General features: G+C 42.1%; 1 protein-coding gene across 6 annotated transcripts in view; it reads left to right on the forward strand.

Annotated features, from left to right (window-relative positions):
- The window catches only part of THSD4 (thrombospondin type 1 domain containing 4), a 630,092-nt gene that overhangs the window by 496,997 nt on the left and 107,963 nt on the right, over positions 1 to 25,132 (forward strand). For all 6 annotated transcript variants that reach the window (XM_043470952.1, XM_043470955.1, XM_043470954.1 and 3 more), the window contains one exon: positions 23,658 to 23,862. In XM_043470952.1, coding sequence (XP_043326887.1) covers positions 23,658 to 23,862 — 205 coding nt within the window. The remainder of the gene's footprint in view (positions 1 to 23,657; positions 23,863 to 25,132) is intronic.

A 25,132-nucleotide genomic window follows, 5' to 3' on the forward strand; every position in this document is an offset into this window, starting at 1 on the left:
GACCATCTCCCCGGCAAGACACTAAGACTGCTGAGAGCAGAGTCATGACATACCCCAGTTTTGATTTCTCTAAAGGATCGTGTCAGTGCTAAGCATGTGGTAGATATTTAATTAATTCTTTGTTACTATAGTAAGTCATCTGATGATTTAAACTGTTCTTTCCAGACCCTCCCATCCTCAATCAAGTCTGAGCAGAGCTAAGATTTATTGAGTGCCTACTATGTTCCAGGCTCAGTGCTAAGTTCTTTATACAGATTGTGGCATTCAGTTCTCACAACAATCTTATGAGGCAGACATTCACTGAGACTCCATTGCAGGATCAGTAACGTGATAAGTGTTTCTGTTCAATCCCCCTGTTAGTCCCAGTCCAGTCTCTTGGGACCACAAAGAGGACATCTTTCTTCCATGTGACAAAGCCTCCAATATTTAGAGCCATCTAGTGTATCTGTCTTCTTTTCTTCCTGTTAGACACTCTAGATCTTTATTCTGTGATTGTTAACAACAATCACAAACTCTTATTCCAAGTACTGTGATAAATGCTTTCCTTTTGTGGCTTAAATTACTGTAATTTTCTTATTTAAGCACCTTGTTTAACATCATCCTGGCCAACAGGATTGCAGTCCCAGGAAAGCATGATTCCAAAGACAGAGTTTCCAGCTATTACTCAGTGTCATTGCTACTTACTGTAATTTTATCTTTTTTCACTGTATAAAATGTCTTATGTCATCTTTTTAATAGAAGAGTGAAAAGAGCAAGTACTTCATAGAAAGAAGATTTGTGAAACAGGTATTTTTAAGCCCCTGTTTTCCTAGGAAAGCCAAATGCTAGGAGAGATATTATACTGAAAATATATTCTTTTTTTTTTTTGAAAATATATTCTTGATACTGTACAACAGTAAAGCTAGTCCAGATAATTTATCTTTGGAGCTGGAAACCTAGAGCTTTATTTAAACCAGAGTCTCATCCCATAGTCCTGACAAAGAAGGGATAATGTTGAGGAAAAAGACTGTTTTAGGCAAAAATGTCCAACCAAATGGAAAGTATAAGAAAGGAAGTGGCACAGACCAATGTCCAGAGGTCTCCAGAGATCAGAGTATGGAACACTGATGGTTGGTACACAGAGAGTGGTTTCCAAAGGGAGCATTTGTTACAAGTCAAAGTCTTTCAGGGATGAATGGCTTCCTGAGCAGGTGGGCAGCTCTGTAACAGCGGGAGAAGGTCCAACAAACCTAGATAGACAGGGCTATCTGAGAAATGTCTTACAAAGTTAGGGTTGCCAGGCACCTGTGAAGTCATTGGGAGATATAGTAAGAGATGAAGTTAACAGTCCATGTTCTAGAACCAGACCACAGGTTACATTCTAGCTCAATGGCTTGCTAATCTGGGACAATTTTCTCAACCTCCCTGTCATTCAGTTTTCTCATCTCTAAAATGGAAATAATATCATCTAGCCCTTGGGATGTTGGGAAGATTCAATGAGTTAATATATGTAAGGCATTTTATAAAATAAGTTCTATGCATGTGCTGTATCATCTAATCTTATGTTGTGTTAAGTGGCTTCAGTCATGTCCAAGTCTTTGTGACTTCATGGACTGTAGCCCGCCAGGCTCCTCTGTCCATGGGATTCTCCAGGCAAGAATACTGGAGTGGGTTGCCATGCCCTCCTCCAGGGGATCTTCCCAACCCAGAGATCAAACCCACATCTCTATGTCTTCTGCACTGGCAAGCAGGTTCTTTACCAATAGCGCCACCTGGGAAGCCCTTCTAATCTTACAGTGTTCACTTTTTAGCAAAAATGCTCTTTTTCCCAAAGAGCAAGACATAAAGTGGTATGGCAGATCCTAATCATAAAATAAATTCTTAAAAACTTGATGTGTTTTGTTAATATTAATTCAAGTTAAAACATTAACACATAACTGTTACAATGGCAATTACTGAGCATGTGGCTATTTTGATGAATAGCACATGGATTATGGAAAATTATTTAGATGCCTCAGCATCCAATTTATTTCTGAATTTTATTTTGGCTTACAATTCTTGAGGAATTTTTAATCAAGGCATGCAACAAATTTCAAATTGTAGACAGACAATATCTTTGATTAAAAATGGGAGCAGTTCATCCTGAGGGCTGCATAAAAATGATTTAATATAGCAGTGCCCAGTGTGTTATAATTAGGCATATATGATGGTTTAAAAGCATGTTTATCAAGTTCTTCATATTTTAAAAAAATGTTTTAAAGATTGTGAAAATGTTAAAATAGAACCTTAGAATAACTTAAAAGCCATTAACCTATGTGGTATAGCAGTCACATTTTATCAGTTAAATTAACTCCAGTGACCTATCCAGGGTCCCAACAGGGAATGGTAGTTCTTAGGTTGACATCAGTATTTAACTTGGCCATTTACAGTACTGCCTCTGACCTTGGTTAGACCAGATGACTTCTATAGTTTCTTCTGCTCTAGGAATCTGTGATTCCAACATTCTATATTTAGTGGAAATTCTTGGTATTTCCCAAAGCCTGATTTTACTATAATAAGCCTCCTTCTCTTCCTATTGGTTGAACCATTTTGTTCTTTATATTACAGCAATCTATTAGGAAAAGAACTTTTTTTAAAGTTATATTTTTTGCAAAGGGCATTCTTTGCTGCAAATCCATTTTATTTTTGTTCCTATCCATTTTAGAGATATTAGTATAAAATAAAAAACTGATTTTCTACAGCAAGCAGAGAGAGTTGTTTTTTGCTAACACTCATTGGCAACGGCAAGGTCCAAATTTACAAAGAAACTCAAATTTGATTTTCAAAGCTGGCTAGGTCAATGCCCTATGCTCCCCTTGTTTGTGTTCTGTTCCCTGACATTTTAGCTCTGAGTTTAAAAAAAAAAAAAAGTTCAATTTGTCAATGACTTTGAACTACAGCAGAAAGGAAAACAGACAAATGTCCTTATATGTGCTGGTGACATGGTCTTCCAGCTATCCTAAGAAGCAGATAAATCATTTTGCTTTTTATCATCTGAATGGCTTTGTGTTAACCATGTCACTATTACTGATTTATTTGAGGTAAAGATCTTCATGTGTTCAAGTGGACACTTTCAATAACTTTCTCTAGCACTCCAGTTTACTCCTCATCTTGGTTAACAACTCAAAATCAGTGTTCTACTGGAGCACCTATTAAGTTATAGGTTTATAGCCCTCCATGGCTCAGTATCTCTAGAAGTTCCTTTATCTTAAAAACTAAAAAAAAGCAGGCTGTTTCCTATCATTATTTAAAAACACAAGTTGAACAAATTGAAACTATACAGTGATTTCTTCACAGCCCTCAAACACATATAGTATAATACAGCCTCAACAAAGGTGACCTTAGGTTTCAAAAAAGAAGCCCCAGGATTGCTAGGAGGGCTCAAATACAGTGAGAAAAAAGGTGGTCTTGGGGAAACCCAGGTCTATAAGCTCATGATGCCATGATTTTAGGTTCCCTTTCCACTGGTCAAAGGAGAACATTCTGGAGGCTTGAGGCAGTGTGAGCCTAATAAGAAGTAGAGGCTGTCCAGAAGGCTTAAAGACCCTGGGGTCTGCACTGGATCATTTTATTACAACAGGAAAAAGTGGTTGGGAAAGTTTTTCATGCCAGGGCTTCTGGCAATACATGGAAACATTGGGTTAGGGAGAACCCAAAGATTCTGAGAAATTGGAGGTTTTTTGTGAGAATAAAGAGGAAGTCTGGCATGATATCAAGAGACTCCCTTCTGTGAGCTCTCAGGGAAGAGCAGGAAGGCAGAAGCCATCTTTCTCTCCATCACTGTCAACCCCAGGCTGCGTGTCCTCTTCCCAAAGACACTTGCCTTTGAGGGTAGCGCGTTCACCTACTTCCAGAGCTGTTCTCACTCCTTCTCTTGTAGCTTCTGTTCTTCACCTTAGAGCGTGCTGTTTACCACCATATTCACCATCTCGGAGACAGTTCGCCTCGCCTGTTTGACCCCTACTCTATCACTCTACTTCTAAGTGTTTGAGCTAGATAGTTGTGGGTTCATAGTTTGTTGTTATTTAGTCACAAAGTCAAGTCCGAATCTTTTCAGTTCAGTTCAGTCGCTCAGTCGTGTCTGACTCTTTGCGACCCCATGAACCGCAGCACGCCAGGCCTCCCTGTCCATCACCAACTCCCGGAGTCCACCATGATGGTGATGCCATCTCATCCGACCATCTCATCCTCTGTCATCCCCTTCTCCTCCTGCCCCCAATCCCTCCCAGCATCAGGATTTTTTCCAATGAGTCAGCTCTTCGCATCAGGTGGATGCGAAGTATTGGAGTTTCAGCTTCAACATCAGTCCTTCCAATGAACACCCAAGACTGATCTCCTTTAGGATGGACTGGTTGGATCTCCTTGCAGTCCAAGGGACTCTAAGAGTCTTCTCCAACACCATAGTTCAAAAGCATCAATTCTTGGATGCTCAGCTTTCTTTATAGTCCAACTCTCACATCCATACATGACCACTGGAAAAACCATGGCCTTGACTAGACGGACCTTTGTGGACAAAGTAATGTCTCTGCTTTTTAATATGCTGTCTAGGTTGGTTATAACCTTCCTTCCAAGGAGTAAGTGTCTTTTAATTTCATTGCTGCAATCACCATCTGCAGTGACTCTGGAGCCCAGAAAAATAAAGTCAGCCACTGTTTCCACTGTTTCCCCATCTATCTGCCATGAAGTGATGGCCCCGGATGCCATGATCTTAGTTTTCTGAATGCTGAGCTTTAAGCCAACTTTTTCACTCTCCTCTTTCACTTTCATCAAGAGGCTTTTTAGTTCCTCTTCACTTTCTGCCACAAGGGTGGTGTCATCTGCATATCTGAAGTTATTGATATATCTCCCGGCAATCTTGATTCCAGCTTGTGCTTCCTCCAGCCCAGGGTTTCTCATGATGTACTCTGCATATAAGTTAAATAAGCAGGGTGACAGTATACAGCCTTGACATACTCCTTTTCCCATTTGGAACTAGTCTGTTGCTCCATGTCCAGTTCTAACTATTGCTTCCTGACCTGCATACAGGTTTCTCAAGAGGCAGGTCAGGTGGTCTGGTATTCCTATCTCTTTCAGAATTTTCCAGTTTATTGTGATCCACACAGTCAAAGGCTTTGGCATAGTCAATAAAGCAGAAATAGATGTTTTTCTGGAACTCTCTTGCTTTTTTGATGATCCAGTGGATGTTGGCAATTTAATTTCTGGTTCCGGTGCCTTTTCTAACACCAGCTTGAACATCTGGAAGTTCCGAATCTTTTACAACCCCATGAACTGTAGCCCACTGGGCTCCTCTGTCCATGGAATTTCCCAGACAGGAATACTAGAGAGGGTTGCCATTTCCTTCTCCAGGGGATCTTCCCGACCTGGAGATTGAACCCGCGTCTCCTGCATTGCAGGCCTATTCTTTACCACTGAGCCACGTGGGAAGCTCAGGTGCTCTTAATTATATGACCTCTTTCCTCCCCTATTAAAATGGTAGTAAATATTGTCACCTTAGTAGATTCTCAACAAATGCCTGTTTCCTTTCTTTCTGTTGCTTTTCTTGGCATCCATTAGCACCTCTGTAGACTTCTTTGAATAATGAGAACATGCCTTTCTTTTAGGGTCCAGAGAGTCTATCAAATTGTCAAAACTGAATTTTTGACTCTTTTTTTTTTTTTACTTTGGCTCTGCCTCTCTTTTAACTAGGTTTCTTTTACTCTGCCAGAAAAATGCTTTTCTTTTTACTTCCATATTTGCTGCCATTCCACATTCCTTAAAGTATACACAATCCGGCTGTTCTTTTAGCTAAATAACATTCCAGGGCAGCTATTGTTTAAGCTAGGAATGAATATCATTTGTTTGCATTTCTCTGAATTTGCCCTCTCACTTATCTTTAACTTGACTCTAAATAAAACATAATATGTATTGAGTTCCTCCCCTGTGTCAGATACTTTTTATAAACTTTGTCTCCTTTTTAGCATCATGAAATCAACCCAACAAATTAGAATAGAATTAATGATTAGCATCGCTAATTAATATGTGGACTTTCCTGGTGACTCAGTGATAAAGAATCAAAGAATCCCACTGCCAATGAAGGAGATGGGGTGGGGTGGGAGGTGTTTGTCCATCCCTGAGGAAGATCCCCTAGAGAAGGAAATGGCAACCCACTCCATTATTCTTGCCTGGAAAACCCCATGGACAGAGGAGCCTAGTGGGCTACAGTCCATGGATTCACAAAAGGTCAGACGTGACTTAGCGACTAAACGATGACGACAACAAAAAATTAATATGTACTGTCACTTTAACAAAGTGTTTTTGCTGTCAGCGTGTAATGATGCTGGATCATTTTCAAAATTTCTACTCTCCCTCAGTTATCCACACCTGGGGTAAAACTTATTCTTGAACTGCTATAGCCCCAGGCACTCCTTTCCACCTGGAATCAGGAACTCAAATACAGGCTTAATGCCTAGGAGGAAATAATCAGCTTGTTTAAGTGACAGCTGACATCAGGAAGCCTTTTGAGCCAGAGGAATGACATGATGACAGCAGTATTTTGGGGAAGATAAATTTCACAGCCACATGCAAGATAGATTACCTGAAACCACAACATTAGCCTTTCTTATGGTTATACATCTGGGGGGTATGATTTAAAAGCTCATAAATATGATCAGTTTAAAGAAGGGACTGGTGAAAATTAAGAATTTCAAGCTTCCACCAAAGAAGATGAACCAATGTTTATCCAACTGGTTTGCATGTCCTAAATATTTATGTACACAACAGCATATTCTTAATGCAGTCACTTGGAAGCCATGTGGGGGGATCCTATCTCCCATGGCCGTACCTTCTGGTTTCAAGTTTCAGAAGAAAGGACATTCTCTGCAAGCAGGAGGATTATTCATCTGGCTGCCACCTGAATTACTGTTATGGAACACATTGAGTTTGACAGATAACCCTGTTCTTAGCCAGCCTTCAAAAGAAGTGTGAAGGAGCCTTCGTGTTTAAATATTTCAGCCAGATTTCTTCCTTCTGAGCATGCGTGGAACACAATGTCTTTATTTCTTAATGAAATAAATAGTCACACTGGATGCATCTATGGTTAGAAGAAGGAATTATCTTGATTGGCTATCTTGCCCTAAAGAGCAATCTCTTAGATCAGGTAATGATCTCCCCCATGGAATGATGTTTTTCCTTGAGTCATAAATATTTCCTAGCTTGGTGGACCAACAGTTTCCTTTCCCAGCAGGACAACTGAGAAAATTAGTTACAATTTCAGTGAATAAGCTTGGACTTTAGGAATTTATTATGAAAGGAAGGGTAGTGATAGAGATGTCCCTTCCCTTAGGTGAATGAGTGCTGTGTGAGGGGAGAGAGACATCAGGGGACTTTGTGGGGAACAAGAGAACAAAGAGAAGCTATAGGAGGTGCTGAAACTATTCAGTCAGCTCTTGTGGAAGGGGAGGCCTCAGACTGCACGGAGCACCCCTGTGGAAGCAGCTTAGGAAAAGCCAGAGGGCAGTCCTAGCCATAGAAGGAATGTGCTGTGTTTAGTCGCTCAGTTATTAAAACATTAACCTTATTTGATTTCTTGGATAGTCTAGCCCTCGATACATGTAACCCTTGGTCGGCCATCCACCAGGCTCTGTTTTTCTTATTTTTTTTAATATTTTTTTAAATTTATAGTTTATATTATATTTATAAATATTTTATATTTATATATAGATATAAATATATAATATTTATAAATTTATAATCTATATATAATTTATATTATAATTTTAATAGTTATTGGGCTGCATTGGATCTTTGTTGCGGCGCTTGGGAGTGTCATTGCATCATGGGAACACTTTCAGTGTGGTGTACAGACTCTCTGGCTGCGGAGCATGGGCTCAGTAGTTGCTCTGTGGCATGTGGGATCTTAGTTCCCTGATCAGGGATGGAATCTGCGTCCCCTGCATTGCAAGGCGGATTCTTAACCACTGAACCACCAGGGAAGTCCCGAGTTCCGTTTTTAATGTAAAAAGAGTTCCACTAGGCTAAGGGACTATGCAGGTCAAAAGGGAGAAAGAACCAGAAGTCCCTTCATTCAAACCCACCATCACCACCTGTATATTACACATTACTTACCTTCTGTAAGCTTTGATAAAGTAGGGACAGTCAAGAAAATTAAACAGGATAACATGTTAGGTGCCTAGCACATGGCCACTTCTCCACCCATGACAGCTGTCAGGCAGATATATGGGTCTTCGTGTTGCTTGAGTCCCTATCTAAGACAGTGCATGTAATACCTAGAAAAGAAGTTCCTTGCACTCAGAATTTCACTGAGCACCAACATGCCCGGGCTATGAGCTCCATCCACAGCCTCCCTTGCTCTTTTCCTAAAATGAACATGTGTGCATGTGTGCTCCGTCGCTTCAATCATGTCCAACTTTTTGCGACCCTATGGACTTCAGCCTGCCAGGCTCATCTGTCCATGGGATTCTCCAGGCAAGAATACTGGAGTGGGTTGCCATGCCCACCTCCAGGAGATCTTCCCGACCCAGGGATCAAACCCGAATCTCTTACATTTCCTGCATTGGCAGGCACTTTCTTTACCTCTAGGGCTATCTGGGAAGTCCAAAATGATCCCTTAACAACTTTTAAGGGTTTCTATTACTGGTCTCTAAGGCAAACGAGGAAACACAAAACAAATGAACCCATACTTTTTTTTTTTCAAAAATAGAGAGGTAACAAAGTTATAAGAAAAAAATCTCTGGAATTCTTGATACCATTGTCCCTGAATGTGATTGAAATGCAAATAGATTACAGGAGTTTTCCTGTTACAACCTGGCTTGGAGCACCACTTGAGAATCATGTGTAAATAGAAGTGAGGTTTCTGTGGACAGTGCAAACAGACCAACCTCCTCTCTTAGAGTAGAATGTATATGCCTGGTATGAGAATATGAAGTCCCTTGGCCATGCCCAGGAACAGGTCACTGAAGGGAGGCAGGTGCAGCCTCAAGAAGGGAGGTAACAACATTTTTCTAGCCCCAAGTCCAAACCAGTTCTGAACTGGGTGCCTCCATCTGCAAATTCTCATTTAAACTTCACAAGAGACTTGAGAAACTCTATTTTAATGCCACTGTTTTACAGGGAAGGAAACTAAGGCTCAGAAAAATGAAATCACCTACAGGGGTAGCATGCATTAGGGGTGCTCTTTGGTGGGCATCGATGTGTCTAGAAGAAAAGACTTTTGAAGATGTGGGAATATAGAAGAGAAATTTTTACTCCAGATTGTGTAAATAAAAAGGAGTTAAAGGAACCTAAACCAGGAATATGAAAGGCAGGGGAATAGGCATAATGTAAATGCAGAGTTTCAGTGAAGACTTGGGAAGTCTGGGAACACAGAGAGTTTAAATCACAAGTAAACTTCAAATTCAAGGTCAGTATTAACAGTCCTCCCAACCACTCAGGGCTTCTCATTGACCCTCTATAATCTCCTAGCTTCTCTCCTCCTGATTGTTCTCTCTCTCTTCTATTTCCAGCTCTGGAAGCAAAGCCAGACTCTTCTACTGTTTAGCCCTATCTTAGTTTCACCATTCTCTCCTGGTGCCTTGGTTTCTGCTGACCCCCAGGCCTCAAGGTCCCACCTCCCAGCCCACGCAGTTTATCCAAATATTTTCACAGAGACAGTTTGCTTTCCAAAAGGAATTGCTCTTCTGGCTAGTAGATAAAAACCTTTTTCATGTGATTATGGGGACATAAGGAAAAAGAAAAGAACATAGACCATTTGAGTGAGGAAACAGTAAACCCTGGCCTTGGAACGAGGAGGGGGACATCGTAGTATAAAAAGGAGACTCTGGCGAGGAAGTCCTCTCTCTGCCAGCCTGGAGAAATCACTTCCCTCCCCAAACTTGGTTCATCATCCATGAAGCAAGGGACTGGGGCTCCCGGAGATGTCCCTACTGTCCATCACTGGGATTCTCAAGAGACTGTGTTTATGGATGTGATGTCTCTCCTCTGTCCCTGTCCCTGTTAAAAATATCACAGAGAAAAGCTTTCCAAAGGTATTATTTCTTTTTTTAAATTTTTAACCAAGAAGGTGATATGGTTGCATTGTCATTATTTTGACTGGATGGGAGAGTTTGTTGTGCAATTTGAGAAAAGTATAAAGGACTTGAAGTAAACAAAAAGTGACCTGGAAATGATCTTGGATGGCACAGAACTCACCCAAGGATGCTGCTCAAATCTAGACCCTAATTCATTAAGCCCATGATGGGGCCTGAGGTTTCTAAGGAGCTCTCAGACGATGCCTATGCTGCTAGTTCATGGACCACCCTTTCTTTTTTTTTTTTTTTTTCAATTATTTTTATTAGTTGGAGGCTAATTACTTCACAACATTGCAGTGGGTTTTGTCATACATTGACATGAATCAGCCATGGAGTTACATGTATTCCCCATCCCGATCCCCCTTCCCACCTCCCCTCCCCCCACCCGATTCCCCTGGGTCCTCCCAGTGCACCTGGCCCGAGCACCTGTCTCATGCATCCCACCTGGGCTGGTGGTCTGTTTCACCATAGATAATATACATGCTGTTCTCTCGAAACATCCCACCCTCGCCTTCTCCCACAGAGTCCAAAAGTCTGTTCTGTACATCAGTGTCTCTTTTTCTGTTTTGCATATAGGGTTATCGTTACCATCTTTCTAAATTCCATATATATGTGTTAGTATACTGTATTGGTCTTTATCTTTCTGGCTTACTTCACTCTGTATAATGGGCTCCAGTTTCATCCATCTCATAAGAACTGATTCAAATGAATTCTTTTTAATGGCTGAGTAATATTCCATGGTGTATATGTACCAAAGCTTCCTTATCCATTCATCTGCTGATGGGCATCTAGGTTGCTTCCATGTCCTGGATATTATAAACAGTGCTGCGATGAACATTGGGGTGCACGTGTCTCTTTCAGATCTGGTTTCCTCAGTGTGTATGCCCAGAAGTGGGATTGCTGGGTCATATGGCAGTTCTATTCCAGTTTTTTAAGGAATCTCCACACTGTTCTCCATAGTGGCTGTACTAGTTTGCATTCCCACCAACAGTGTAAGAGGGTTCCCCTTTCTCCACACCCTCTCCAGCATTTATTGCTTGTAGACTTTTGGATAGCAGCCATCCTGACTGGCGTGTAATGGTACCTCATTGTGGTTTTGATTTGCATTTCTCTGATAATGAGTGATGTGGAACATCTTTTCATGTGTTTGTTAGCCATCTGTATGTCTTCTTTGGAGAAATGTCTGTTTAGTTCTTTGGCCCATTTTTTGATTGGGTCATTTATTTTTATGGAATTGAGCTGCAGGAGTTGCTTGTATATTTTTGAGATTAATCCTTTGTCTGTTTCTTCATTTGCTATTATTTTCTCCCAATCTGAGGGCTGTCTTTTCACCTTGCTTATAGTTTCCTTTGTTGTGCAAAAGCTTTTAAGTTTCATTAGGTCCCATTTGTTTATTTTTGCTTTTATTTCCAATATTCTGGGAGGTTGGTCATAGAGGATCCTGCTGTGATTCATGTCGGAGAGTGTTTTGCCTATGTTCTCCTCTAGGAGTTTTATAGTTTCTGGTCTTACATTTAGATCTTTAATCCATTTTGAGTTTATTTTTGTGTATGGTGTTAGAAAGTGTTCTAGTTTCATTCTTTTACAAGTGGTTGACCAGTTTTCCCAGCACCACTTGTTAAAGAGGTTGTCTTTTTTCCATTGTATATCCTTGCCTCCTTTGTCAAAGATAAGGTGTCCATAGGTTCGTGGATTTATCTCTGGGCTTTCTATTCTGTTCCATTGATCTATATTTCTGTCTTTGTGCCAGTACCATACTGTCTTGATGACTGTGGCTTTGTAGTAGAGTCTGAAGTCAGGCAGGTTGATTCCTCCAGTTCCATTCTTCTTTCTCAAGATTACTTTGGCTATTCGAGGTTTTTTGTATTTCCATACAAATTGTGAAATTCTTTGGTCTAGTTCTGTGAAAAATACCGTTGGTAGCTTGATAGGGATTGCATTGAATCTATAGATTGCTTTGGGTAGAATAGCCATTTTGACAATATTGATTCTTCCAATCCATGAACACGGTATGTTTCTCCATCTGTTTGTGTCCTCTTTGATTTCTTTCATCAGTGTTTTATAGTTTTCTATGTATAGGTCTTTTGTTTCTTTAGGTAGATGTACTCCTAAGTATTTTATTCTTTTTGTTGCAATGGTGAATGGTATTGTTTCCTTAATTTCTCTTTCTGTTTTTTCATTGTTAGTATATAGGAATGCAAGGGATTTCTGTGTGTTAATTTTATATCCTGCAACTTTACTATATTCATTGATTAGCTCTAGTAATTTTCTGGTAGAGTCTTTAGGGTTTTCTATGTAGAGGATCTGGACCACCCTTTCTGAAGCAGTAGGATAGTGAAGATCCAACAGTACTTATTATTCTTTATTTTTAAAAAGAAAATCAAAACAGAGGAGTGATAAATAAGATTTGAAAGGATTTCCATCCAAAAAGCTGAAATAAGAATGTTTAGTGTCCTAGAGAAAAGTTCCAGTCAAAGAGAGAAAGAGAATTTACATGACTAAATTTAATGAATGAATTAATGATGATCAAGATGTACACTCAGACCCTCTCTCTAAGATGACGCCATCAAAGACCTGATTTTCTAGGAAAACTTCTGTAGTATTCTTCCAGGTTCCAAAGCCACGGGTCTCCCAGTCTTTACCTTCCGTAGACCATCCTTCTTCAATCCATTAGTTGTTTCTTCAGCCTCACATCACTGTGCCCTTGCCCTCCATTCTAATTCTGTCTCTCTGGTCCGGGCCTCCAATCTCTGTGTCCATCCTGATGTCTTTGTGCTTCTCATCCTCTAGCCTCTTCCATCTCTAACCCATTGTCTGTGGGCGCCAAGCATCTTCTGAAAACAGCATTTCAGTGTGGCCTTCCCCCAGTCTGGAGTCTTAGGATTGAGCCCTCCTGCTTTAGCAGCCAGTCTTTCCTTCTAATCTCCTCCCACTCACCCACCCTCCCATCCCTCCACCCTCCCAACCCACCAGTTCTCTCGGTCATCCCAGAAGAGATCCCCCAGTGACAGCAAAAAAGCCCATTAACCCCCAAAGCTTAACTCACATAGATTTTTAAGCATTTTCTTGAACATTCTGGAAATAGAAAGCCTGAATATTCCACCCACATTTTTAAATGCTCCACAAAAACATTTTGAGAAGTGAACATCACATCTTAACAATATGGCAGAAACTTGCACATAAGGGCACGAGAAATATGCAGTCACCCTGAATTTCTGAATCTCCCCTTCTTGTGTTCCTAGACTATCACTCCTTTTCATGTTTAACCATTGTTTCTTGTCTGTAAACTATTGCTTATGTGAATACCCTTTTACCAAGGCTTATAGGTGCCATCTTGTGGAGAAAAATGCAAACAGGCAGGTCTAGAGACAGACTGAATTATGGGAAATGACAAGGACAAGCATGAGCCTCCCTCATTGCCTTCTGGTCCCTGGAAGGGACCACGGTCCCCCCAGGTCCTTCTGGTTGGACCTGCACCAGTGGATGTGGGCTGTCTGCACCCAGGAGGCCGTGTAAACTGGGCCAATGTGCAAGCAGCCTCCATCCTGGAGCGCAGTTCATCTGCCCACCTCACTGTTGACTTTGCTGGTGATCTGGCTTCCAGAATGTCACCCTTCAAAGTGTAGACAGCGTCTCTCTGCTCCCTTCTGCAAGAAACTTCCTGGTCCTGACCCCTTGGCAGCCCTATAGAGTTAAGATACAATCTGACCAGATATTTTAAACAGAATTCTCTCTTGTTTTAACTTTTTATTTTATATTGGAGTATAGCTGATTAACGATGTTGTGATAGTTTCAGGTGCATGGTGGAGTGACTCGGCCATCCATGTACATGTATCCTTTCTCCCTCAAACTCCCCTCCCATCCAGGCTGCCACATAACATTGAGCAGAGTTCCCCGTTAAACAGAATTCTCTTTAAACAGAGCAGTTACCAGTCAGTCTTACATTTTAAAAGTGAAGTCCGGAGGTTTCTCCTATTCTGTTAAAAAATATGGGCACCTTACTTTTGTTAATATAACAGAGAAGTTGTCATTATCATAATGCATTCATGCCCCCTCATTTCAGTCCATTAGGGAGGAAGATCGTGAAAGTGAAGCCTTGAAATTTTAGAGTTTGAAATACCCCCAGTCTCCAGGGAAAGATGACCCTAGGAAGAGAAGGGTTGGTAATTTTCTCACTGCATATCAAATGATCCCTCTCGGGATCTCATCCCTCAGATTTATAAACATTGGTGTAGTTGATTCTCACCCAATTTTATGCTAGGAGGGTGCCAACATTTTCTTCTAGTTGAGTCACTTGGTAAGGTGCTCCTCTCTAATGAAATGAGATGAAGTACTGAAAAGGGACAGCCAAAAGCTTGATTAAAGCCAGATTGCCAGTTTCACAATTGCCTTCATTAAGGAAGCCAGAATACCTTTTATCCCATGCACCATTTCTTCCCTTCCAATGAATGACATTGTTAGTTTGGTTGGTTCCCATTGATTCTTGTTTCCAGTTTAATTTTGTCTACATGAAGCACATTTCTCCTTTAGACATGACAGAATTTTTTCATATCAGGACTGTACCCCTTTTTCCCCCAGAAACAGTTTAGCACCAGAAGAGACTTCAAGATGATTCAGTTGAAGAAGCAAATTGGTTCCTATAACTTTATTCTCTTGGTTCCTCAACCAAACTGCTCCTTCATTCAACAGACACTTACTATGCACCTCCTGTATGCCAGGCACTGTGCTCTTTCCAGCCCATATGTGCTCATATTGAAGTTAAGCCAAAAGGCAAGCTTCAAGGGCTCTAGAAGGCAGCTTGATGGCAATGGGGAAGTGTTTTTTAAGACCGGGTAATTACGTATTCTTTGCTCCTTAGCTTCTGACATTTACAGATGACTGTTTTGCACTTCTATGAAATTGCCACTGTTTTAAAGCTTTTTTCTGGGGTATCTGTGCTCCTAGGTCTCCCATGAGCTATGGAATAAACTAGAGCAGTGCTTCTCAACTAGGGGTGGTTTTGTTCCCAAGGGGACATTTGGCAATGCCTACCCCAGTAGCTCAAGTGGTAGAGAACACACCTGCCAATGCAAGAGACAAAGGTTCCACCCCTGGGTTGGGAAGATCCCCTAGAGACGCAGTATTCCCGCTTGGAAAATTCCATGGACTGAGGAGCATGGCAGGCTACTGTCTGTGGGGTTGTAAAGAGTTGGACATGGCTGAGCGCCCATGTTTGCACACCTACACAGATATTTTTGTTTGTCGTATTGAGGCAGGGGGTGGCTACTGGCATCCAGGAGGTAGAAACCAGGGCTGCTACTAATCATCCCACAGTGCAGAAGACAGTTCCCACAACCAAGAACTATCTGGGCCAAAATGGTGCTAGAGCTGCAGTTGAGAAACCCTGGCCATGAGGAAGAAGAGCCAGCAGGATGACAAGACATGGGGCTTCCCAACCCTTCCAGCCCCTCTTCTACAGAACAGTTCTGCTTTTCTCAGTTTACGTATTGAAAGTCTGTTTCTGCGTGAGGTTTTGTTTGAAAAGTATGCGTTTTCTGCTTAAGGGGGAAAAAGAAAATGACTGAGGTGGAAGATAACTCTTGGCCTTGCATCTTACAGTTGAGACACATTGAGACAAGTCAGGTGAGTGGCGTGTGATACAGGATGAGGGCCATCAGGGGCAGATTGGAGCCATCAACTTCAGCTTCTGTCTTGTCTGTACAGGGCTCTGCATCCTCCCTCTGAACATTTACACACCATATTGAAAGATGGCATCATGTCTGTCTTTTGATTTAGACCAGGGGTTGGCTTTCTTTTTTTTTTCCTATAAATCACTAAAACAAATATTTTAGGCTTTGTGGGCCATACTATTGTATCTAAAAGTAGGATCCGGCTGCTCGCTGCTCAAAGCTATTAAAGAGGCCAGGTTGGTGGAAAGGAAAGTTTGCTTTGTTTTGGATGCTGGCGGCCAGGGGTGGGAGGGCAGATGCCTGTCCAGAGGTTGTTTGCCCCACACTGACAATCAGTGGGAAAGAGCTTTTATAGGTTGAGGGAGGGGGCTACATGCAGAAATAGCACAATCAGTTCTGACAGTCATCTTGAAATTGGTCATCAGTGGTCTGACCAGCATCACCTAGATTAAGTACAGTTAATCTTCAGTTCCAGGATCGGTTTGTTTCCATTTCTTGAGGCCAGTTCTTGGGATTGTGGCAGCTTATTTCATGGCTACATCTGGTCATTACATAGCTAACTTCTTTCACCTGTGAGGGTTTTAGTATCTATAAGACAGCTCACAGGATATGGCTCAGAATATTATCTATCACCCTTGAGAAGGAACTGGAAGTCCTTGACTATGCTAAATGACTAGGAAGTTATTATTTCCCACTGACTGTTTTCCTTTGTTGCCGCATTTTCTCACTTCTCTGATTAAACTTAGTCTCTGGCTTAAGTTTTCCACAGACAGCAGTTAAGCTGAGGACATGAGGACAAGGACCACAGGGTCTTGTTCCACTTCACTATCTCTGTCTCAACGACTCAACCCTGCTGTTGTAACACAAACGCAGCCCCAACAATAGCTAATGGGCATGTTTGTGTTCCAATAAATCTTTATTTATGAAAACAGGTGGTGGCCAGATTTGGTCAGTGGGCAGTAGTTTGCAGACCCCTGATTTGGACTATAAGTTTTTAGTAGGAACCAGGTTGGTTTTGCCTTCGTGTCTCTCCTGCCTAGCACTGTACTGGCACATAGTATGGGTTCCTCAGGAGACATTTACTGAACTGTATTGAGAGTCAATCCTGTAGGCACAAGCGCTGGAAGATTTTAATAAGAAAACAACTGGGGAAAGATCCAGCCAGTATTTCTCGGAGAATTTTTGTCTATTGTATAACTATTTCCCTATGTTGGACATTTAAGATGTTTCCATATTTTTATTAATAATAACATGGTAATGAGATCCTTCGCACAGAAATTGTTGGCCTCTTATAATTTCCTTAGCGTAAATTCCTAGAAGAAGAATTGCTGGAGGCTTCCATGGTGGCTCAGTGGCAAAGATTCCACCTGCCAGTGCAGGAGACATGAGTTCGATCCCTAATCCAGGAAGATCCCACAGGCCGAGGAGCGGCTAAGCCTGTGCACCACAACTATTGAGCCTGTGCTCTGGAGCCCAGGAGTTGCAACTCCTGGAGCCTGCAGCGCCCTCCAGCCCGTGCTCTGCAAAACGAAAAGCCACTGCAATGAGAAGCCCACACACCACAACTAGAAGAGGTCTGCTCAGCAACAAAGAACCAGCACAGCCAAAAATAAATAAATAAAATTTTAAAGCAAAACAAAAGAAGAAGAATTCCTGGGTCAAACAGTATTTTTTGCTAAATAACTTTCCAGGAAGGTGGTGCTGATCTACATTCCTAACCGTAAAAAGAAGGAGATATTTATCATAAGCCCAAGAATTTCTTTCAACAGGATGTCGTGAATAGAAGTTTTGGCATCCATATATATTTCCATGAATTAGTTCAGCGTAAATATAAGTACATTGGTGTTAAGGACTAACCGTTTTAATAATACTGTTCTCCCACACTGTTATGACAGCATGGTTATTAAGGCACTTTGTTTTACCTGTTGGTGTCATCTGGCCAACGGGTGGAGGTTAGCTTATCTGGTGTGTTTACTGAGCACACATAGAAACATCTGCTTCCCATTAGGGAGTCCGAAGCTCCAGTATCTGCACGCCTGGCACCAGCCTACCCTGCCATGATGTACAGAGGCCTCCTCCCTGTGAAATTCACCACCAAAAATGTCATCCAGATTGCTCATTTCCCACAGGAAATTTCATTTAGGTTAATTTTGGCACACAATTGGGGGCAATTCTTGAGCAATTTCTCCTATGATGGCTTGCAACATGTAAAATTTTCCTATGACATGTTGCAAAAATCACTGGAAGAGTAAAAGGATATCTGATGGTTGTCCAATCTCCTTTGTAACAACAAGAAATATCTCTTTTGAATGACAGCATGTGATGAGCAGAAAAAAAGAAAAAGAGATGAAATCAAGATAGACCAAGGACCAGATGCTCGTTCTGTCCATCTTCACTTGGTACTATTGGAGCAGTAAGGATGCAAAGGAGCTACATAAGGTGCCTTACGTTTTTGGTGAACTTGGCCTTTTCTTAGCTCTTCAGACTTCTCTGAATTTCTCCACGTGAAGAAGAGAATATCTACAACTGACAAGTAATAGGAAGTGCTATAGAAATAGCAGTGAGTCTGAGCACTGACATGTGATAGGATTTACTTTGAAATGGATGGATTCTCGATTAAACCAAGTCTGTAAAGACAATGATAAACCCAGTGTTTTCTGGGAAGCCACCCTATCACAGCATCCTGCTAAATGCCTTCTGTGTTTACTTCATCCAATCTTCCCGCTGTGCTAGGAGGTGCCACCCCAGTCATAGATAAACTGAGGCTCAGAATGGCTAATTGACACGTCCACCGATGCAGCACTCCTAAGTGGAGACGCATCAAGACCTAGCTCTAGCAGACTCCAGTATCGCCTTCTGAGCCCACTGCTGGCACTGGGGTGGTGCCTCTGAAAGAGTTTAGAGACCTGTTGTTGTGTTTGGTCGCTCAGTTGCTCTTTTGTGACCCCCATGCACTATGGCTGCCAGTTTTCTCTGTCTATGGGATTTCCCAGGTGTGAATACCAGAGTGGCTTGCCATTTCCTTCCCCAGGGGATCTTCCCAACTCAGGGATCAAACCCTCATCTCCTGCATTGGCAGGCAGATTATCTCTGAGTCACCAGGAAAGCCCATTAGAGGCATAGACCAGCGCTATTAAGTCATGCCCATCAGAGACCAGTTGACCAGACTTCTGATATGCAAAAACAGAATTCAGTTCAGATTTATTTTTGAGCACTGTCCCGTGTAGGTCTGGATAATGGTAGAAATGTTTTCAGCGTCAAGCCTGGAGAGAAGCAACCCATCCAGCATCACATGTAAGTCAGGGACTGAGCCAGAACTGTGCTTCAGGTTGCCTGATTCTCAGTACAACATTCTTTCCATCACTGCAAACTGCTTTTCCTGGTAAATGACGTCAGCTCCTCTTATCAATTTACCCAGCCATGTTTTGGAGGCGAATACCAGCTGCTTTAAAGAAAGTAACACAGTTCACAAGTCTAGACATGTGATCAAATTTTGTAGATATATACACCAAGAAAAAGTGCAGGTTAAAAAATGCCAAAATCCAAATGAAGTTTATTCTTGAGTTAATATACTGATATGCATGATATACATGGTTTTGACAATGTGCGATATTGTTCTCAAGGGAGGCTGGGTGATGGGGTCACTGAAATGCTCTGTACTGTTTTTACAGCTTTTTTGTCAGTCTTAAGAACTATTTCAAAATGAAAAGTTATAACAATAAGAAGGTAATGTGATAGGAAGATGAGCCCAAATATTTATTCACTTACTGTGTGTATAGTGTTAAAATAGTCTGTGTGAGAGACACATGATGTGTTTGATACTCCATAATGTTGAAAGAGGAGAATGCCAGAGTCACTCCTGGACCAAGCTGTCACTGTCTGTGCTAACAGCGCCTTGAACTCATTCCTCTCCACCTAGGTCACTGCCACCATCCGCTCCTTCAATAATGCTTGAACCCTCAGTGTGACCTCTGATCCTTTGGTGGGGTCAGTTTTTGCTTAATAGTTATAATCATGGGCTCTGGCTTCAGATCCAGCCCCACCACTTATTAGCAGAATGGCCTTGGGCCAGTTACCTAATCTGTATCTTAATTCTTATTTTCCTAGTTTTTCAGCAATAGTGTAGATTGCTTTTAAGAGTAAATGAGAAAACTGTATATTCAGAGGACTTGGAGTATGACAAAGACTGTAAACGTTAGGTATGACAAGATTGAGGAGGAAGGGGAAGAAAAGGAGGAGGACAAATGGAGCTCCCTTCCTCCTCACAAAGATCAGTCCATTTTGCTTCCTAAGCATTTCTGAAATCCTCTTCCTGCCATCACTATTCCCCTAGTTCAGACTGGGATATTGCCACATTCTCCAGACTTATCTGTCCCATTGGTAATTATCAGCTTTCTAAAAGAGAGTTGATCTGACTCAGCATGACACAGAGGATACAGGGACTCCTCATTGCCTATTAGCATGTCATTTTCTGCATGTATGTCTTATCCCCCAAGTTAGAGTCTAATTCCCATAGGCAGGACATGTGTCAGATTCAGCCTGGCATTTCCCAGATGGCCCACCTGGTGCAGTCACTCAACAACATCAATGATAAAATGCGTGTTTTACATGTTTCCATCTTGCCATAAATGATCCTTATTGTTTTTCAGATTCTAGCCCAAAGGTCACTTCCTTAGCCATGCCCTGCCTGGACTCCAAGTTCAAATTTCTCTCTTTATATCATCAGATACTCATCATAGCCCTGTGCAGGAGAAGGGACAATTGTCAGATAGGCAATTTGCTGGTGGTCACAGTGTTAAAAATAAAAATCTTAAAAGCATGACCTCCACCAAGTTCATGTTATGGGATTGTCCTTCCTGCTTTGTGACCTGCATGTAAGACATGTAACACCTCCATGGCAATCCAGTCTTTCAGAGACCGTCGGTGGCCACTAGAACCCTAGAAGTGTGCTCTGTTAGCCCCTTGACACTCCTCAAAGAAGGTTCACACACACACACACACCCCTTCTTCTGACTTCTCTTTTAAGGAGTGAACCCTGGGCACCCAGAGTCCAGAGATGGGTTCTGAGAAGGCAGGATGTTATCTTCAGTTCTTGCCATCACTTGTGCCACCACGTGCTTCTCTGAAGGCAACCTCCAGACCAGGAAAAACTGCTGCAGCCCTCCCTTTCCACGTCTAGATTTATTAGGAGTGTCTGTGCTGTATAGGAAATCTGGTGGGGGATCCATTGCACTGTGCAGAACATTTTAATGTAATGTCTGATTTACAAGATAGAATGCTTTTTTGTCTGTGTCTAGGTTGTCTGAAGCAATCTAGAGCTGTATAATTTCTTTGTGATTGTTCCACTCTAACTGGGCTAGGGGCTGAGGATTCATACAGTGTCAGCCCCTGTCTTCAAAAGCTCTCATTCATTCCTGAAATAGCCCATACACCCCATTGACAAGAGAAGAACTCACTAGACTGCCTCTTCTCCCCACTCTAAGACCCACTCCTAACTACAGCCAAGGTTATTGTCTGAACAAAATCTGAGGGTGGCCCTCACCTTCTTCAGACACCCAGTGGTTGTTGATACAATTGAATAAAATTCTGATTCTTCACCCTGGCAAACAAGATCCTTAAACTCAGCTGAATTCTCCAGCGTCCTTTCATCCCTCCTAGCAAACCTACACTTCAACCATGTCTGTCTATGAGCATGTTTCCTGATTCCTCAGTGTTTTTTCCTACTTCTGTGTCTTGGTACCCATTCTTTAATTTACCTGGAGTACCCCGAGAGAATGAGCTCCATCCGGGAGAAGTTGAGTCCAGGGGTAGCAAGAATGGATCATGGTTGGGGGAAGGGAGGAAAGTCAGATATTGCTAGGGCAGGGAGTGAGTGCTGCCAGCTTCTCTGTTCATCTCCCCATCAGTGACCATCGGAGGCATCTCCTTAATTCAGTAAGCATCTTTCTTTAGCAAAGTGGGATCTACTTTCCCAAACTTTTTTCTGATGGTGGGTTTTTGTTTTTTTGTTTTTTTTTTGCTTGTTTGAAAGCAAAGGAGAACACCGAGCAGGGGTGCAGGGTAGAAATCACGCACGGAAAGCATTTTCCTTATTTTTCTGCTACAATGTGCATGGGGTGAGGGCAGGAACTATTTGAGGGAGGAGAAATACATAGGAAACATGGCATTTTGAAAGGTTAATGGGATGTGTAGGAACATACTGAGATGATGTTCTGTTATTGTCAGAAATAATGTTTTACAGAGAAGCTATTTGTGAAGAGAGACCAGTTATCGTTGATGGACTAATGTGCATGCAGGAATATGGAAGTAATAATGCCAATGTACAGTGCCTGCAGAGAGATGTCAGTCAAAACACGAAGTTGGCATTGGGCTGGGGGAGAATGAACACCTTTTGATTTGACTCTGTCTATAAGATTGGACCTTTAGGACCCACATGAACACACCCAGGATTGTTTAACAAAATCCAAGGTGGACTTTGAATGGTTTGCTGACCACTTTGCCCCTGAGGTGGGGGTCTGATGACTGCTCTTAGAATTCCAGAACCATCACAACCCTGTGATTCAGCAAATGTCTCTCAAGTTGTAAAGTATCATTCTAATTCAAGTATCATTTCCAATGCCCTTAACCCAGTGAAATAAATACTGTCATCCCGATATTTCATTGTCCAAACTGCATCCAGCTCACTTCTGTCTGCCCGCAGAACTGTGACAGAAACTTCTCTGTGCTGAGCACACATCCTAACTTTAAATTCAGGATACATGAATGTGAGTCCTATGGAATCAGCGGTGGAAAAGGATTCTGTGAAAATCATTCCATTCTGTCCGAAGGTTTAATTGCCCTAAGAGATACATGAATAGGGAGTGGAAAGATAAAGCAAAAAGATCTTGGGATGAATAATGGAAAGGTTCTTCAAGGGAGGAAATGCAAGAAGGTCAGATTTCCTTTAAACCCTGATGGGAGACTGCCTCTACAGAGAGTATCCTGTTATTCAGATGCATATCATCCAGTTTACTGATGTTTCTGTCACTTGCTTTCCTGTACCCTTCTGCCCTGGGAAAAATGCTTTGGAAGAGCCAAGCAGAAGTCCTACTGCTCCATGTTTCAGAGACCAGCAGGGATCCAGATCTTAACCAATTTGATTTAATTTCCTAAGAAACAGGGCCTGAGAACACTACTTGTGGGGGTTCTTGGCTAAGTGTTTCTATCATCTGTCATTTAGAACAGAAGATGTGGGGACAGACCCCAGTTTTAGGTGCTTATCGCGCTTATCGTGGTCCCAAAATCTTCTAGTGGGGGATGGGTTTTCAGGACAACTTCAGTGTCTAACCTGTGTAAATAAATGTCCAACCCCCACATCCTCCTTATTCATTTTCCCTGTGTTATTTTTCTCTTGATCATTTATTACCACCAGGTGTGCTTGTTTTACTTATTTGTTTACTACAGTGGCTCAGACTGTAAAGAATTTGCCTGCAATGCAGGAGACCCGAGTTTGATCCCTGAGTTGGGAAGATCCCCTAGAGAAGGAAATAACAACCCACTCCAGTATTCTTGCCTGGAGAGTCCCATGGACAGAGGAGCCTAGTGGGATATAGTCCATGGGGCGCAAGGAGTTGGACTGACTGAGCGACTAATACTTTCATCTTACTATCTGTGACCCCCACCTCGCCACTACAATGTACATTTCACACATACCTAGAAAAGAAGTTTTTGCCCAGAGTAGGCGCTCAGTAAAATTCTGTTGAGTGAAAGGCAGGAGGAACTCGCTCATCTGCAGGAGCTGGATGGGGGCAGGAACACAGTCAGTTCAAGACCCACCAACAGATCCTCAGTGGCCCCCTGTCCCCTTCGTCCCTGGGACGCTCCTGACATACGCTACAAGAGTCTCTTGTTTTCCACCTCTTTGCAGAGCATTGGCTGTGATGACTACCTAGGCTCCGACAAAGTCGTGGACAAGTGCGGGGTGTGCGGAGGCGACAACACGGGCTGCCAGGTCGTGTCGGGTGTGTTTAAGCATGCCCTCACCAGCCTGGGCTACCACCGCGTTGTGGAGATTCCCCAAGGAGCCACAAAGATCAACATCACCGAGATGTACAAGAGCAACAACTATTTGGGTAAGCTTGGCTTTTTTCTGGAGGAAACCATCTGTCGTTCTCAGATGCTTTATTCCTTCCAGGATGGTGGCATGACAGTGTCCGGAGGTCCATGGACACATAGAAGGTGTCACTGGAGAATGCCAAAGCGCCGCCTTGTGTCCCCTTGAATGAGACGGAGAAAGTAAGAAGGTCTTTCTTGGAAGGAAATGTTTAATATCTACATGTTTAAACCAGCCTTTGTTCCTTCCAAGAGAAATAATGTTGTGAAGTTGAGAACGGTCTACTTTGTTTCTCTGAAATGAGGGAAGATCTTTGAAAAGCCCAGAGATCCGCCAGTCTTTTTCTGTTGGAATTTCAGGGGGATGGGGCAGTCGGTCATCTGTCCAGACTCTCGCTCTGCAGGGATCTAAGGCAGAAGCCATTTTTCTCTTCTTTCTGCTTCATCAGCCTGGGGCAACAGTATGTGTGCATCTTCAGGACAGTTGCAGAACCCCTCAACGATCATTTGGGGCCATATCATCAATACTGGGAGACCATTTTTAACCCATCTTCCTACAAATGGAGATATTTGTTGCGTCTTCCTTCTGGGTTCCTGTCTGATTTTATGCCAAATCAGGTCCTGCAAGTTAATTTTTAGCAATTCTAATTCATGTAAACATGAACTAATCAGTTAACAAAATAGTATAAGGAAAGCAATTTTTAAAAATCATTTAATGAATAGCAATATACCTTTTTATTCTTTAATTAGTTATCTAACAGGAATTTAAATAGCACAGACTATGTGCCAGATATTATTGTTGGTGCTTTACGGGTATTAATTCATTGAACCCTCTCAAAGCCCCGGGGGATAGGAGCTATTCCCCTCCCCATTTCGAAAATACACAAGAAAACAGGCACGGGCATTTATGTAGTTTGGCAAAGTCACAACAAGGAAGAGGTGGAGATGGGATTCAAATCCTGGCAGTCTGTCTCCAAGCATCTACCAAGTAATAATACCTACGAGCGGTTCTGGTTCACCAGGCAGTAGTCAATGGCTGCAGCAACTGAGAAAGCATGAATTTTACAAAGTTCAAATACCACGGTCACCCCAGAAGATAACCCCAAACCTGAGAGCTCCAGATACTGCAGCTTGTCCTTCTCCACCCGGGCAAATGCATCTAAAATTAGCTTCCTTTGGTTTTATTGGTGGGAGGAGGAAGGGATGGCAAATGGGACTCAGAAATAAATCCAATTAAAGTGGAAAAACTGTTACATTTGCTCTGGCAAACCCGAAGCCACCAAAGTAGCA

Source organism: Cervus canadensis, chromosome 6, assembly GCF_019320065.1.
Source record: "Cervus canadensis isolate Bull #8, Minnesota chromosome 6, ASM1932006v1, whole genome shotgun sequence".
Taxonomy (NCBI): domain Eukaryota; kingdom Metazoa; phylum Chordata; class Mammalia; order Artiodactyla; family Cervidae; genus Cervus; species Cervus canadensis.